Raw genomic sequence first — 14,690 nt, forward strand, 5'->3', positions numbered from 1 at the left:
ACAGCTACTTGGTCTCTCTTTGCTTCACTGTTCTCATCTATAAAATGGGTGTAACGATGGCACCTGCTTCAAAGGGCTGCCGTGAGGATCAAATGGGTGAATGCATGCAGATATCTCAGAGTGGGCCTCACACATCAGTACTCATTATGTAGCGATAGAGTGCGACCATCTCAACTCACCCTTGTAAAGAGTGTCTTAAAGATGATGCCTCTCACGGGGTCACAGCACGAACACCAAGCCCTTCTGGCTCCTGCATTTGTGGTGGTTATTGCTGGTTTGATTTGCTTTTATGAGGTCAGTTTTGCTCCTGAAGAATCAGCTTCTCCCTTCAGGAGAGTATTTATACACAATCTATCACCATGGAGACAGTCAACAGTAGGGAATCCAAGATCACATCACCTCTCCCTGGAGGCAGAAAGCAGACTCTCAGGCCCATCTATTTTGTGAAGTTGGCAGGGTGTCATCTCTATCCACTCAGAAGAGTGGCTGGGACGATAAGAGAGAAAGACACCCTACACTCAGCAACTTCATAACATCTACCCACCCCTAAAGCCTGAAACTGTCTCAAGTCTAAAGACTCGGGGCAAGCACTTACCATGCAGTTTTTGACTGCAGTAAGTCCACAGTCATTCTCTACTCCAGGCTGGAAGGTGGAGACCAAGTATTCAACCCGAGTGCTCACTGGAAACTGGGTGGAAGAGAGGAGGAAGGTAAGGAAAGGGAGAGAGTGGACAGAGGGCTTGGGGGATGGACTGGCAGGCAGAGGTAGGAGTGAGGTCATTACTATTTCCAAATTAGGGGCCATAGATAGTTACATCTTAAGAATGGAGTATTAGGGTCTCTGTGCTCTTCGGAGAGGAGTTACATTCAAGTAATCAGCAAGGTCCCTGGTATAGCTTGAAAACACGATAGTACAGGTATGAATATAGCTGTGCCTTACAGCATTATTTTCAGTGGAGTGTTTCTAGGCATCTGGTGCTCCCTGTCTCTAACTCCTCTGCATCCTGACCTGAAGAACATCCGTTCTCCCTGGCCTGGCCCTTCCCAGAGTGTGGTACTTGCCAAGGAAGTGTTGCCACTCTTCTACATTGATGTCCAGGGATGGGCTGCTGCTCTGTGGCACCTGTTCCACAACCTTGCCCGGCCTGTGCGTTTCAGTTTTTCTTTTATTTTTTTTTTTAATTTTTTAATGTTTTTATTTATTTTTGAGACAGAGAGAGACAGACCATGAGCAGGGGAGGGGCAGAGAGAGAGGGAGACACAGAATCTGAAGCAGGCCCCAGGCTCTGAGCTGTCAGCACAGAGCCTGACGCAGGACTCGAACTCACAAACCACGAGATCATGACCTGAGCCGAAGTCGGACGCTCAACCGACTGAGCCACCCAGGCGCCCCTCAGTTTTTATTTTCAAAACAGAACGAATGGGCTCTTGGTGTTCCCGTGTATTTTAAGGCCACAACAAAAATACTTTGCCTGAATTGGCCTACTTGAAATTAAATATTTTCATTAGTGGCAATCAAGACTGAGCCACTTAAATGTCTGCAGAGACATGTAGACATCCTCATTTCTTCTTGGGAAATGAGCAAAGAAAAGAGAGTGAAATACAATTGGAGGCTTTGGTTTAAGTGTGGAGAAGGTTGGTGGTGACTTCTGAGAATCGGTAAAGGCTGTTTTCGGGGAGAACATTGGAATTCACCAGCCCTCTGGCTAGATGTGGTCTATGGCCATTGTTAGCTCTGATTTCACTTGGCCTTATTTGGGGAGGAAGGGTGTGTGTAAGAGAAGTTCCAAGGGCAAGAAGAACTGGCTGAGCAATCCTCCAGGCTCTTGTGGGTGAGGTAGTATCCAGGAATACTATGGGTTGGTCCTATACTTAGAAGAGATTGCATAAAGAGAGCAGAGTTGGAGTGATATCAGAAACCTGGTAGACGAGAAGCTCCAGCTCCTTATTCTCCCATGGAAACACTTAAGAAACAACTGTGGCCTGTCTAAAACAACTATACAAGAGCTCTGGGAAATAGTTAAAGGTCCACAGTGAACAAAAAAAAGGCCCAGTTTAGAAAAAGTCACATTCAAAATGGTAGGAAATTCTAAGGTATTTTTAGTTGCTTTTTTCCCCCATTCTCTCCTTAGAACAGCATAGTTCAGTTTCAGAGAAGCAGTGGCTTAGAGCCCATTCCCCCTCCCTTGAGCCCAGAGAGAGTAGAGGCACATTTTTTTTTTTTTCTGCAAAGAGGAAAAGAGGGCTAAAATTTTTATTTTTTATTTTTTTACTTTTTGGACATCAAACTTTTTATTTTTATTTTTTTAATGTAGTTTATTGTCAAGTTAGCTAACATACAGTGTATGCAGTGTGCTCTTGGTTTCAGGGGTAGATTCCCGTGATTCATCGCTTCCATACAACACCCAGTGCTCATCCCAACAAGTGCCCTTCTCAATGCCCATCACCCATTTTCCCCTCTCCCCCACCGCCCCCCATCCACCCTCAGTTTGTTCTCTGTATTTAAGAGTCTCTTATGGTTTGCCTCCCCGTCTGTTTGAAACTATTTTTTCCCCTTCCCTTCTGCCATGGTCTTCTGTTAAGTTTCTCAAGTTCCACATATGAATGGAAATATATGGTATCTGTCTTTCTCTCACTGACTTATTTCACTTGGCACAATACCCTACAGTTCAATCCACGTTGTTGCAAATGAGAGGATTTCATTCTTTCTCATTGCCAAGTAGTATTCCATTGTGTATATAAACCACATCTTCTTTATCCATTCGTCAGTTGATGGACATCTGAGCTCTTTCCGTACTTTGGCTATTGAATGGGGCAACGTTTTAATCTGTCTGGAGGCTGCCTAAAGAACTGGTCTCTGTTTTTCTTGACTCAGAGCTCAGATGGGGAAAAGTGTCATAGTTCATGTTTCAGGCCAAGAAAGGCTGTTGAAAGCAGACTGGTTACAGTGAGCAAAAGTTGCCAGGGGACTAAAAACCAGTGAAGGTCTGAGGCCTGAGATTACAGGTAGAGGAATACAATGGAACATAAAGGGCCTTGAGAAGAAGCAGGGGAGACACTCTTTAGGAAATTAGGGCATTTTAAAGTAGCTGTGAATACAGACTAAATACAAAGGTACACACACACACATACACGGGCCCAGGCAAGATGCATGCTCAGAAAACTCCTGAGAACTTAAGCCTTCCTTCATATCTGATTCCAAGCCTCAGAACATGCCCTGTTAATTAGTGGAGATCTTCCCTTAAATGGAGCCAGTTTGCAAAGACTATGAGAGGGGGCTGTTTTTACAAATGTCCATGTTCGACAAAAAATTACAGGACATACAAAGGAATAGTCAAACATGGCCCACTGAAGGGAAGAAAACCAAGTGGGGAAAACTGCCCTGGGGAAAGACAGACATCAGAAGGACTAAACAAAAACTTAAAAAGTCTTAAATATGCTTAAAGAGCTTAAAGAAGACATGAACAAAGGAACTAAAGGAAATCAGGAAAATGATATATGAACAAAATAAGAATATCAGTAAAAAATAGAAATTATAAAAAGAAATCAAATAGAAATTATGCAGCTGAAAAATTCAATAACTACATTGAAAAAATTCACTAGAGGTGTTTGGAGAACTTGAAGAGAGATCATTTGAAATTCTTGAGTCTGAGAAGACCAAAAAAAAAAAAAAAGAAAGAAAGAAAGAAAGAAATGTGAACAGAGTCTAAGGACTTATGAGACACCATTATGCAGACCTTATGCAGACCAGTATACACATTATGGGAGAAAAAAGAGAAGGGAGTAGAGAGAGTATATGAAGAAACAATGGCTGAAAAATTCCTAAATTTGAAGAAAAGATATGGGTCTACAAATCCAGGAAGCTCAGTGAATTCCAAAAAGATACATCCAAAGAGACCCACACAAAGACATATTATACTCAACCTGTTGAAAGTCAAAGACAAAGAGAGAATTTTGAAAGCATCAAAATCAAAATGACTCATCACTGTACAAAGATGCCTTTATGAGATTATCTGTAGATTTCTCAGCAGAAACCATGTAGTCCAGAAAGGGGTGGGGTGATATATTTAAAGTGCTAAAAAAAAAAAAAAAAAATCCACAAAACTTATCAACTGAGAATATTATAGCTACCAAAACTGTCCTTCAGAAATGAAGGAGAAACTAAAACAGCCCCAGATAAACCAAAGCAGAAGGAGTTCATGACCACTAGGCCTGCCCTGTAAGAAACAGAGCAATGCTAGACAGTAACTCAAAGTCATATGAAATAAAGACCTCTGGTACAGGTTAAACACATGAACAAATATAAAAACCACTATTATTGTGATTTTGGTTTGTAACTCCACTATTTTTTATGGGATTTAAAGACCAAATGCATAAAAATAATTATAAATCCATGTTAATGTGTACAAAATATATCCAGATGCCATTTATGACATCCGTAACATAAAATGGGAGATGGCAGGGCTGTACAGGAGCACAGTTTTTACGTCTGAGCTGAGTCAAGTTGGTACCAATTTAAAATAGATTATTAAAATGATTATTATAAGTTTAGGATGTTATATGCAATCTCTATGATAACTACAAAGAAAATATCTCCAGAGTATACACAAAAGGAAACGAAGAAAATAAAAATGTGTCACTACAAAAAGTCAACTACACAAATGAAAGTAGTAATGGAAGAAATGAGGGACCAAAAACCCTGTAACAAAATAAATAACAAAGTAGTTAAATGAAGTCCTCCCCGACAGTCATTACTTTAAATGTAAATAGATTAAACTTTCAACCAAAAGACATAGATTGGCAAATGGGGGAAAAAACCCAAACCTGGGATGCAAGTATATGACACACATGAGACAGTCTTTAGATCTAAGGGCATGTGTAGGTTGGAAGTGAAAAAAGATATCCATACAGATAACAATCAAAAGAGAGTGGCATGGCTATACCAACATCATAAAAAGTAGACTTTAAGTCAAAAACTGTTACAAGAACCAAATAAGGAGAGTACATATTGAAGAAAGGGTCACAAAGAAATAGAAAATTTGAATAGTTCTAGAACTAGTGAGCAAATTGATTCAGTAATAAAAACATCTCCTGGGGCGCCTAGGTGGCTCAGTTGGTTAGGTGTCCGACTCTTGATTTTGGCTCAGGTCATGATCTCATGGTTTGTGGAATTGAGCCCCGCACTGGGCTCTGTGCTGTCAGTGAGGAGCTTGCTTGGGATTCTCTCTCTCCTTCTCTCTCAAAAAATAAACAAACATTAAAAAAAATCTCCCAAATGAAAGTCCATGACTAGATGGCTTTTCTTGTGAATTCTCAGTATTTTACTACTATAACATAACAAAGGCCATAAATGAAAAGCCCACAGCTATCATCGTACTCAGTGGTAAATAACCCAAAAATAATTTCCTCTAAGATCAGGAATAAGACAAGGATGCCTGCTTTGCCAGTTCTATTCAACATAGTATTAAAAGTTCTAGCCAGAGCAATTAGGCAAGAAAAAGAAATAACAAGAAATTGGAAAGGAAGAAGTAAAATTATCTCTGTTTGCAGATGAGGGATCTTATATGTACCAACCTTAGAGACCACACATACAGAGACAAAACAAACAACAAAAAACCCCAGAAAAACCTGTCAAAACTAATAAATGAATTCATCAAAGTAGCAGGATACAAAAATCAAATTGCAAAAATCAGTTGCATTTCTATACACTAAAAATGAACTATCTAAAAGGGGGATTTAAAAAAGTCTATTTATAATAGCATCGGGGCGCCTGGGTGGCGCAGTCGGTTAAGCGTCCGACTTCAGCCAGGTCACGATCTCGCAGTCCGTGAGTTCGAGCCCCGCGTCAGGCTCTGGGCTGATGGCTCAGAGCCTGGAGCCTGTTTCCGATTCTGTGTCTCCCTCTCTCTCTGCCCCTCGCCCGTTCATGCTCTGTCTCTCTCTGTCCCAAAAATAAATAAACGTTGAAAAAAAATATATAATAGCATCAAAAAGAATAAAATAGTTAGGAATAAACTTAACCAAAGAAGCAAAAGACCTATACAATGAAAATTACAAAATATGACTGAAAGAAATGAAAGTTTATGCCAATAGATGGAAATACCTCCTATGTCCATGGATGGAAAGATTTAATATCATTAAGATGTCAATACCACCCCAAAATGGCTACACATGCAATGCAATCCTTATGATCTTTTTTGCAGAAATTAAAAAATCCACCCTAAAATTCACTTGGAATCTCAAGAGACCATTCTCGAGAATAGTCAAAACAATCTTGAAAAGAAGTACAAAGTTGGAGGATTCACATTCTCTGATTTCAAAAATTATTACAAACTACAGTAACCAAATATTGATATATTGGCATAAAGGCAGTAATATAAACCAATGGAATAAAATAAAGAGCTCAGAAGTAAGTCCTCACTTATCTGGTCAAATGATTTCAACAGGGATCATTCAATGGAGAAAAAATAGTGTTTTCAACAAATGGTGTTGGGAAAACTGCATATCCACAGGCAAGAGAATGAAGTTGGACCTTTATCTTACACCACATACAGAAATTAATTCAAAACGGATCAAAAAGTTAGATGTAAGACTTAAAATGGTAAAACTCTTAGAAGAAAACATAGGAAAACTTCATGACATTGGATTTAGCAATGATTTCTTGGATAGGACACCAAAATCATAGGTAACAAAAGAAAAAAAATATATAAATTGGATTTCATCAAAATTGAAGTCTTTTAGGCATCAAAGAACACTATCAACAGAGTGAAAAGGTGACCCATGGAATGGGAGAATATGTTTGCAAATATTACATATGATAAAGGATTAATATCCAAAATATATAAAGAACTCCTAAAGTTCAACAACAAAAAAGCAAACGAACAATTAAAAATGGGGAAAAAAACTGGAAAAGATATTCCTCCAAGTTATGCAAATGGCCAAAAAGCACATGAAAAGATACTCAACATCACTGGTCATTAGGGAAAAGCAAGTCAAAACCGCGAGATACCACTTCACACCCATTAAGATGGCTAATATTGAAAAAAAAGAAAGAAAAAGAAAATAATAAGTGTTGGTGTGCATGTAAGTGAAATCAGAACCCTTGTACGTTGCTAGTGGGAATGTAAAACGGTATAGCTGCTGTGGGAGACAGAAGCTATGGCAGTTGCTAAAAACAGTACACATAGAACAACCATATCATCTAGCAACTCCAGTTCTGGGTTTATAACCATCAGAACTAAAACCAGGATCTGGAAGAGAGAGGTTCATACATTATGTGTGTAGCAGCATTATTCAAGGCAGCCCAACGGTAGGATGGGTACGCAAAAGGTAGCATATACATACAACGAAACAGTAGTCAGCCTTGAAAAGAAAGACAATCCTACCTCGAAGACACTATGCTAAGTGACATAGGCCAGGCCCCAAAGGACAAATACTGTAGGATTCCACTTGTGTGTGCTCCCCAGAGGAGCCAAATTCATAGAGACAGAAAGTAGAATGGGGTATGCCAGGGGCTGGGGAGGGAGCCAGTTAATGGGTTCAGGGTTTTAGTGTGAGAAGATGATGTTCTGGAGACTGATGGTGTTAATGGCTGTACAACCATATCAATGTACTTAATGCTCCCGAACCGTGTGCATAAAAATGGTTGAAATGGTAAATTTTGTTACGTATATTTTACCACAATCAATGTTTAAGAACTGAACCAGGAGACATAAGATAATGGGGGGAAAAAGAGTGGAACTGGGAAGAGCGAGGAAAACAAAGAAGAAGAAAAGAAGGAGGCTAGCCGGAGTGGAGAGCAGGGAGAGAGAGGACAAAGGGAACAGATGCAGACCATGACAAGTGGTCGGGTGACCCAAGGAACAGCTTTCCTGAGGCGTGGGTCTGGGCAGTGGGGTGGGTGCCAATGGCCTGAGCATGTTCCTTTCCAAGTTCTGGGAGGGAGGGGGCAAAATGAAGCCCGGCTTGTGTAGGCTGTTGCCCTGGGGTCATGTCTATCCTTCCTCTGCCCAGCCTCCCATAGCCCAGGAGGGGAGGGGACACTACAGAAGCATGAGAAGGTGCATCACAGAAGTTATCCTGAGTATTTGGTCTTTTTCAGTTCACCAAAGCCATGGAGGAAACACCTCAGTCCATTTACAGAAAAGAGTATGTCCCCTTCCCGGGCCATAGACCCGACCAGATCTCCAGGTGGTATGGCAAGAGGAGAGTGGAGGTAAGTGGGGGAGGTGGGGGCCCCACACTCAGGCCTGGGATCCCCTCCAGAGCTCAGGAGACACCACCTCCTTCTAGGCTCGGTTCCCTCTGGGGACACAGAAGCAGTCTCGTGGGCATCCTCCCCCACCCGGGGGCCACTGATGGCATTCACCTTTATTTACAACCCACCAAATGTCAAGCCAGTAGCATTCCCTCTGCCCTGTACCCCAGCACTTTCTTGGATCATTTTCCCCGTTCCCCCACACTTTCCCAACAGGAGGTAGGCAAAGAGTAAATACTGAATTAGGTGAACATAGTGAGGAAATAGAGGAGGTCCTCCAAAAACAAGTAGCAGTGATGCTTGAACAGCAGTGTTTTGCATCATCTATGCCCCAACTTCCTGGTCTTTTGTATAAAATCAAGGGCCATTCTGTCCTCTCCCACTCATTGAGGGCCTATGTGCATCATTGTGTCACAGGCCTCCGGAGCAGGAAGCAGGGCACTGCATCCTCAGGACACGTCCCCCACCATGACCCAACTAACCCTTACCTGCCTAAACTCAGGGTGCGGGCCCAGAGTGAGGGGTGGACATTGTCAGATGGAAGCATTTTGGAGCTGGAAGGGATCTGAGAGATAGTTCAGCCCAGCACCCTCCTTTTCAGATAAAAAGGTGTCCCAGGTGTGGTCAATGGTTTGTCCAAAACCGTTTGGCTGGTTGGTAAGGGACAAAGCAGGTGGCTGGTCTGTAAATCAAGCAAGAAGTATCTTCATATTCCTTTACACTATCTGCTGGAGTTGACTCTGTCTTCTGCATTCTGGGGGTCTATCTTAGTATAAATAGCAGCAAATTTTCAGCTCTGTGCTGGCACCGCTGGGCTGTGTTGGCATCTCTGGACAATCCTGGCATCTTTGGATTGCACTGACTTTCCTGGAGCACGCTGGCATCCACAGACCCTGCTGATGGTCTGGAGCTACTAGCCTTTGCCACTAGCGTGCCAAATGCCTGTTAATGTAAGGAAGTCAAAATAAAAACTCATGATCTGGGGATCCTGGTCCCCAGTTATCAATACATAAGAAGTACTTAGGCTAGTTCTCGATACACATTAGGTGTCCTCTCTTTGGACTCATAACAAACCCTGATGAGATAAACACACACACACACACACACACACACACACACACACAGAGTCTGTTTAAAATTAAGAAGCCCCCTGCCAACAAATACACAAAATAGAACCAAGCAATCAGATATTCGCTTCTAAGGACTCTGTTCAAATATCTGTGTGCCAGGGACCCTGGACACAGCGTTGCTTCTGAACAGCCGTTTCAGTCTGTCAACTGTTCTGTGGATTTCATTCTGCGCCTCTCCCATCCCCCACCTCACACCTCCCCCTTCTTAGGCAAATGCTGATCTCCCTTCAAATTGACTTTGGATAGATGGGGTTAGCATTCCCCAGGGAAAACCCCCTTCCTGTGCTTTGGCCCTAGGCAGGTGTATTAACCAAATTTTCTATGTTCTGTATTTTATTTTATTTTATTAATTTCTTAAAGTTTATTTATTTATTTTTGAGAAAGAGAAAGAGAGAGTGAGTGGGGGAGGGGAAGAAAGAATCCCAAGCAGGCTGCCCACTGTCAGCGCAGAGCCCGATGCGGGACTTGAACTCATGAACCGTGAGATCATGACCTGAGCCAAAACCAAGAGTCAGACGCTTAGCCAACTGAGCCACCCAGGCGCCCCCTATGTTTTGTATTTTAGATGGCTTGACATCTTAGGGGCCTTGCTGATCCTGGAGAGACTGCCTTCCCAGGGCTTGCTAATTCCTAGAGATAGTACACAACTTGCCTGTAAACAAGCTTTTAGGATACAAAGCAACCAACCCAGAGCCCATATCCCAACCACCTCTTTTATCTAATGCTTCTATGCCAAGTCAATATCCTTTTGCCCCAAATCACTCCAGGGCCAGGCACCAACAAGAGTGGGCACCCCTATAGCCCAGAGCCTGCTGAAATCATTCAAACTCTGTAATCCTCCACTCAAACTTGACTATCCTGCCTCACCTGTTCCTTCCCTTGGAAACCACATGGACAACCTGGGTCATGCTCTCTCTCTTCCTCTCCTTCTGGGTGTTTCCCTAATGTGGCCCCATGTGGTGTGGCATGTCTTTCAAAACTGTTTCTTTCAAAGGCAGCTGTCTCCCTCTCTGCCACCTGACCATACCTGATCAAAACAAAAATCCTAGGTACATAATCCAGACAGCAGGGCCACACCCCAAACCAAGAGAAACTTGTAGCTGTTCTCCTTTCCCTGCCGTGATGCCTCCCCAGCACTTCCCTTGGTTCATGGGAAGCCCCCCGCCCTCCGCCAATGTGCCCTCCCTGGCGCTGGAAATGTACTCTGGGCACCCAGTGATACGGATCTTGGGAACCCCTGCTTAATGTCTGTGCCTCCCCCCTTGTCTCCCTGCGGCATTGTGATCTGACTTATTTATGGAACCACTACTTGAAATATTATGTGCAGTCAGCGTTTCCAGACCATAGCAGACACAGACCTCCCTGTTTGGTCCAGACAAGAGAACAGGCATGGAAATCCACGTTATCTTCCCCTGTAAATCAGCCCAGTCCTCCAAGATTCCCTTGCTGGGCCAAGAGGATTTTCTTAGGAAAAGCACTGATGCAGGCAAATGTCCCAGAATAAGGAGAACATGGCTTTCTTCTCCTTGTAAATAACCCCCACCAAAGAAATCGCTCCCCACGTTTCCAGCTGAGGGAGCCATAAATCCTTTGCAGGAGAAGGCAATTTATGGGGCATATCTGATTCTTCCCATAGTAACTGATTGAAATACAAGGTGCATATGTCAGGCTCGGTATTCAACGTCTTTCTCTCGCCATGGAAATAGGCACTTGGATGGATGAGACTCGAGACAAATCAGAGGGTATAATTTCAGATCACAGGGCAGCACTGAGATGGTTCTGACTCTTCCCATTCGGCTGGATGTCCTGACTTCCATTTTAATGTGTCCCCACTGCCCATTCTAGGGATGAATTGACTTGGCATGGGTTGGGGGCCCTCATACGGAGAACGGACCGCAGCCAAGATGGAATGTGTGTGTGAAGGTGAGCTGTGTCGGGTGGGCCAGACAACCGCGTCTCCCGTTTGGTGGCCCTGAGGGCCCAGGCGGCAGACCGTCGCCGCCGGCCCGTGGAAGCCTCCTCGCCATCAGCACCACGAGCCTCGGTGGCAACAGTTTCTGCCTCCGTCCACCGCCCCGTGGATGCCTTGCTCTGACCAGTAACACACCCGCTGTGTCTGTCCTTCCAGGGGCTCCCGTACAAACACCTGCTGACGCACCACCAGGAGCCCTCACACCGCCATCTGATTAGCACATATGACGACCATTACAACCGGCATAATTACAACCCCAGCCTGCCCCCGCGTCGCACCTGGAGTGGACACAAGTTGCTGTGGCTCCCGGAGAAAGCAGACTTCCCCCTTCTTGGTATTTGTATAATTCAGGATTTCCCCCCTGTAGTGGGCTGCGAGGGGTCCACAGCCGCGTAGGGCTGAGGTGTGCCGGGCACAGGCTGAAAGACGCGCAGCGAGGGCATCAGAATGACCCGAGAGCGGGAGAATCCCGTTTCCCCCCAGGGCTGCTGCCTGCTCCTGCCCCCTGACACAGAGGTGACGCTGGCCGTGCACTGGAGCCCTCACCTGCGTGCACCATGGAAACATGGTCACCTGAGCACAGGTGGCAGGAACAACACCGCTGCACATTCGGATCAGGCAGCTGTGCTAAATGGGGACTGTTACTTCCCAGGGGCCCTGCCCTGCGGGAGCACCTGAGGACACAGGAGTGACACACAGGGGAGAAATTCCTGCCCTTGGGGAGTTGTCATTCCAGTGGGTCTCAGATCAGACGCCATGCATGCATAAGATACCTTAAGATCTAGTAAATACGGTGATTTTGGACAGGGATGTGCGTCATGAAGAAAACTTACAGGTAAGCAACAGAAAATGAGGCGGATGTTTGTGAATTTCCTTCGGGTGGAATGATGCCGGATGGTCTTTCTGGGAGAGACAGCTGAGTCAAGAAGGAGGGAGCCATACAGGAGTGGGGGGGTGGGGGGAGAGCATTCCAGGCGAGGGAATGGCAAGTGAAAAGGCAGGAGTACGGGAAGACCACATCAGGGCTCGGAGGCCACAGTGAGGAGGGGGGCCGTGTCCTTCCAGCGGAACTAGGACTTTGGAGTGATTTTTGTAAGAGAGGGCCTTGATCTGATTTACATTTCAAGCTGCCCTCTTTCTCTGCACCCTATGTTTTGTACTCCCACCCTTCCACGCAAAGGAGCGAGGGTCCGATGGTGACCTGCGCGCCACGCCCCGTTACCCTGGGGTTTGTCCTCGACATCAGCCTTCACACACCTGCACTGCTCGCTTCGCCGCTGGGGCAGGACGCTCCCCTCCATCCTTAACCAGTCACGGCGCTGACTTCTCCGAGGCCCACAGACCGGCGCCTGGTCCCTCCTGAGGACACAGGGAGCCGGCCCCCTGCAAGCCCTTCTTCCCTCCGGAGCCCGGCCAGCCTCGCTCCGGGAAACCCCCAGGGCCCCCGCCGCGCTGTCCCCCGGCCAGTCTACGCCCGGTCCCGTTCACGCAGACCCCGGCTTCTCTTGCAGCTCCCCCTACCAACTATGGACTCTATGAGCAGCTGAAGCAGAGGTGGCTCACGCCCAGGGCTGCCCCGAGGGAGAGCATTTACACCTCGTCCTACCCGAGACCGCCGCTGTGTGCCATGTCCCGGCGGGAGCACGCCATCCCTGTCCCTCCCCCTCGCCTGCACCCTGTCCCGCACTTCTGAGAACGGCCACGGGCTGTGCAGGTGGGTCCGACCGGAGCCCCAGTGTGCTGTTGGACCCGCCAGGCCGCAGGTGGCTGCAGACACACCCAGAGTGCTAAATCCGCCCGGCTGAGGCCCCTAGTTCATGGTCTGTGTCCTCCAAACCCTCAGGCTCCTTTCTTTTCCATCCCATAATTAAAGCTCTTCCAGGCAATGGAGTGGCAGCTATATGCACAACCCTGCAGAATGTCAGGACTCTTAAGTTCCTCCCCCGGCCTTTCACGTGAGGGGGAACTGAGGCCCAGAGAGGTGACGTGATTCCTGCAGGTTCTCACCGCATAGACGCCCTCCAGGAGTGTCTGGTCCATGGAGAAGGGGGTCTGACCACGAGACCCGCTGCAGAACTCCGGGGAAGGGTCGAATGTGGTTATGGGGAGGGCAGGCACCCTGCAGGAGCTGGCCATCCGTGGTGGGGGGGAGGGGGGAGGGGGGTGCCCAGCACGTCGTTGTCTCCCCAGGGGCTCAGAAGAAGGGAGACACACAGCATCTCCCCTCCACCTCCGAGCTCTCAAATCTTTTCCAGAGTTGAGTTTGAGGATGGGGGATTTTTTATTTATTTATGTAAAGAATTTTTTTTAACATTTATTTATTTTTGAGAGACAGAGAGAGACAGAGCACAAGCAGGGGAGAGGCGGAGAGAGAGGTCAGCACAGAGCCCGATGCTGGGCTCAAACCCATGAACCGAGAGATCATGACCCGAGCTGAAGTCAGACGCTTAACTGGCTGAGCCACCCAGGTGCTCCAGGGAATGGGGGCTTTTTCAGTGAGTGTCTTGGAACAAGGATGGACCCCCTGACAGAAGGACAGGGCACTGTCCTGGCTCAGGCACTTGGTGCTGTCCTCGCCCAGGATGGAGTCCCTAGAGGCATGTTCTGCCACTTGGCGTGGAGTCCAGCCTCTGGTTGAGAGCGGCCGGCCTCCTCTGTCCTCTCTCACTGACACAGTTGGATGGTTATAGCCTGCTTTCTCTGTATGGCCTTCCCTGCCTGATGCCTCCACCCTGATGATCTGCATTCATTACTGTAGGTGCAGTGCTCCGTGGAGAGTTGGTGCTGAATAATCCTTGGCTGGATGGATGAATGGACTGTTGTCTCTTTGGGGGCTCCTCTCTGGACCCACGCTGTACCCCACTCACCATGACCCAGTCCAGTTCCACACTTTGAGCCTCCATATAGCTGCTCTCCCCAACCCCTGTCCCCAGGGTGGACCTCCATCCAGACCCCAACCCATCCTGATGTCCAAAGACCCCTTATTCTTCCAAGATCTTGGCTTCTCCCACCTCTTTTTTTAAAAGTTATTTGTTTATTTTTGAGAGCAAGAGAGGGAGGGGAGGAGGGGCAGAGAGAGAGGGAGAGAGAGAATCCCACGTTAGGAGCCTGACACGGGGCTCAAACCTGTGAAATTATGACCTGAGATGAAATCAAGAGTCAGGAGCTTAACTGACAGAGCCACCCAGGCCCTCTCACTTCTGACTCAGGGAAAAGCGAGCCCACCTGGAATCCTTCTGCCAGCATCAGAGAGGAAGTCACTTTTCTGCTCCTCCATACTTTAGAACCCGGCCATCTGTCCATGGTGATGCATCAATGCAGTTCTGAGTCT

At 46.3% G+C, this 14,690-nt stretch overlaps 1 protein-coding gene across 2 annotated transcripts; it reads left to right on the forward strand.

Annotated features, from left to right (window-relative positions):
• The first annotated feature begins 372 nt into the window (after positions 1-372).
• CFAP107 (cilia and flagella associated protein 107) lies at positions 373-14,369 on the forward strand. Of its 2 annotated transcripts, XM_019836201.3 has the most exons (5): positions 373-710; positions 8,102-8,215; positions 11,516-11,693; positions 12,871-13,073; positions 14,118-14,369. In XM_019836201.3, exons 1-4 carry the CDS (start codon positions 597-599, stop codon positions 13,050-13,052), a joined length of 588 nt encoding a protein of 195 aa, XP_019691760.2. In that variant the 5' UTR covers positions 373-596; the 3' UTR covers positions 13,053-13,073; positions 14,118-14,369. The 2 variants fall into 2 exon arrangements, with proteins under 2 accessions (XP_019691760.2, XP_003989635.2); XM_003989586.5 differs by lacking the exon at positions 14,118-14,369 and having other exon boundaries at positions 12,871-13,245.
• The last annotated feature ends 321 nt before the right edge of the window (positions 14,370-14,690 follow it).

This window comes from Felis catus, chromosome C1 (genome assembly GCF_018350175.1).
Source record: "Felis catus isolate Fca126 chromosome C1, F.catus_Fca126_mat1.0, whole genome shotgun sequence".
Lineage (NCBI taxonomy): Eukaryota > Metazoa > Chordata > Mammalia > Carnivora > Felidae > Felis > Felis catus.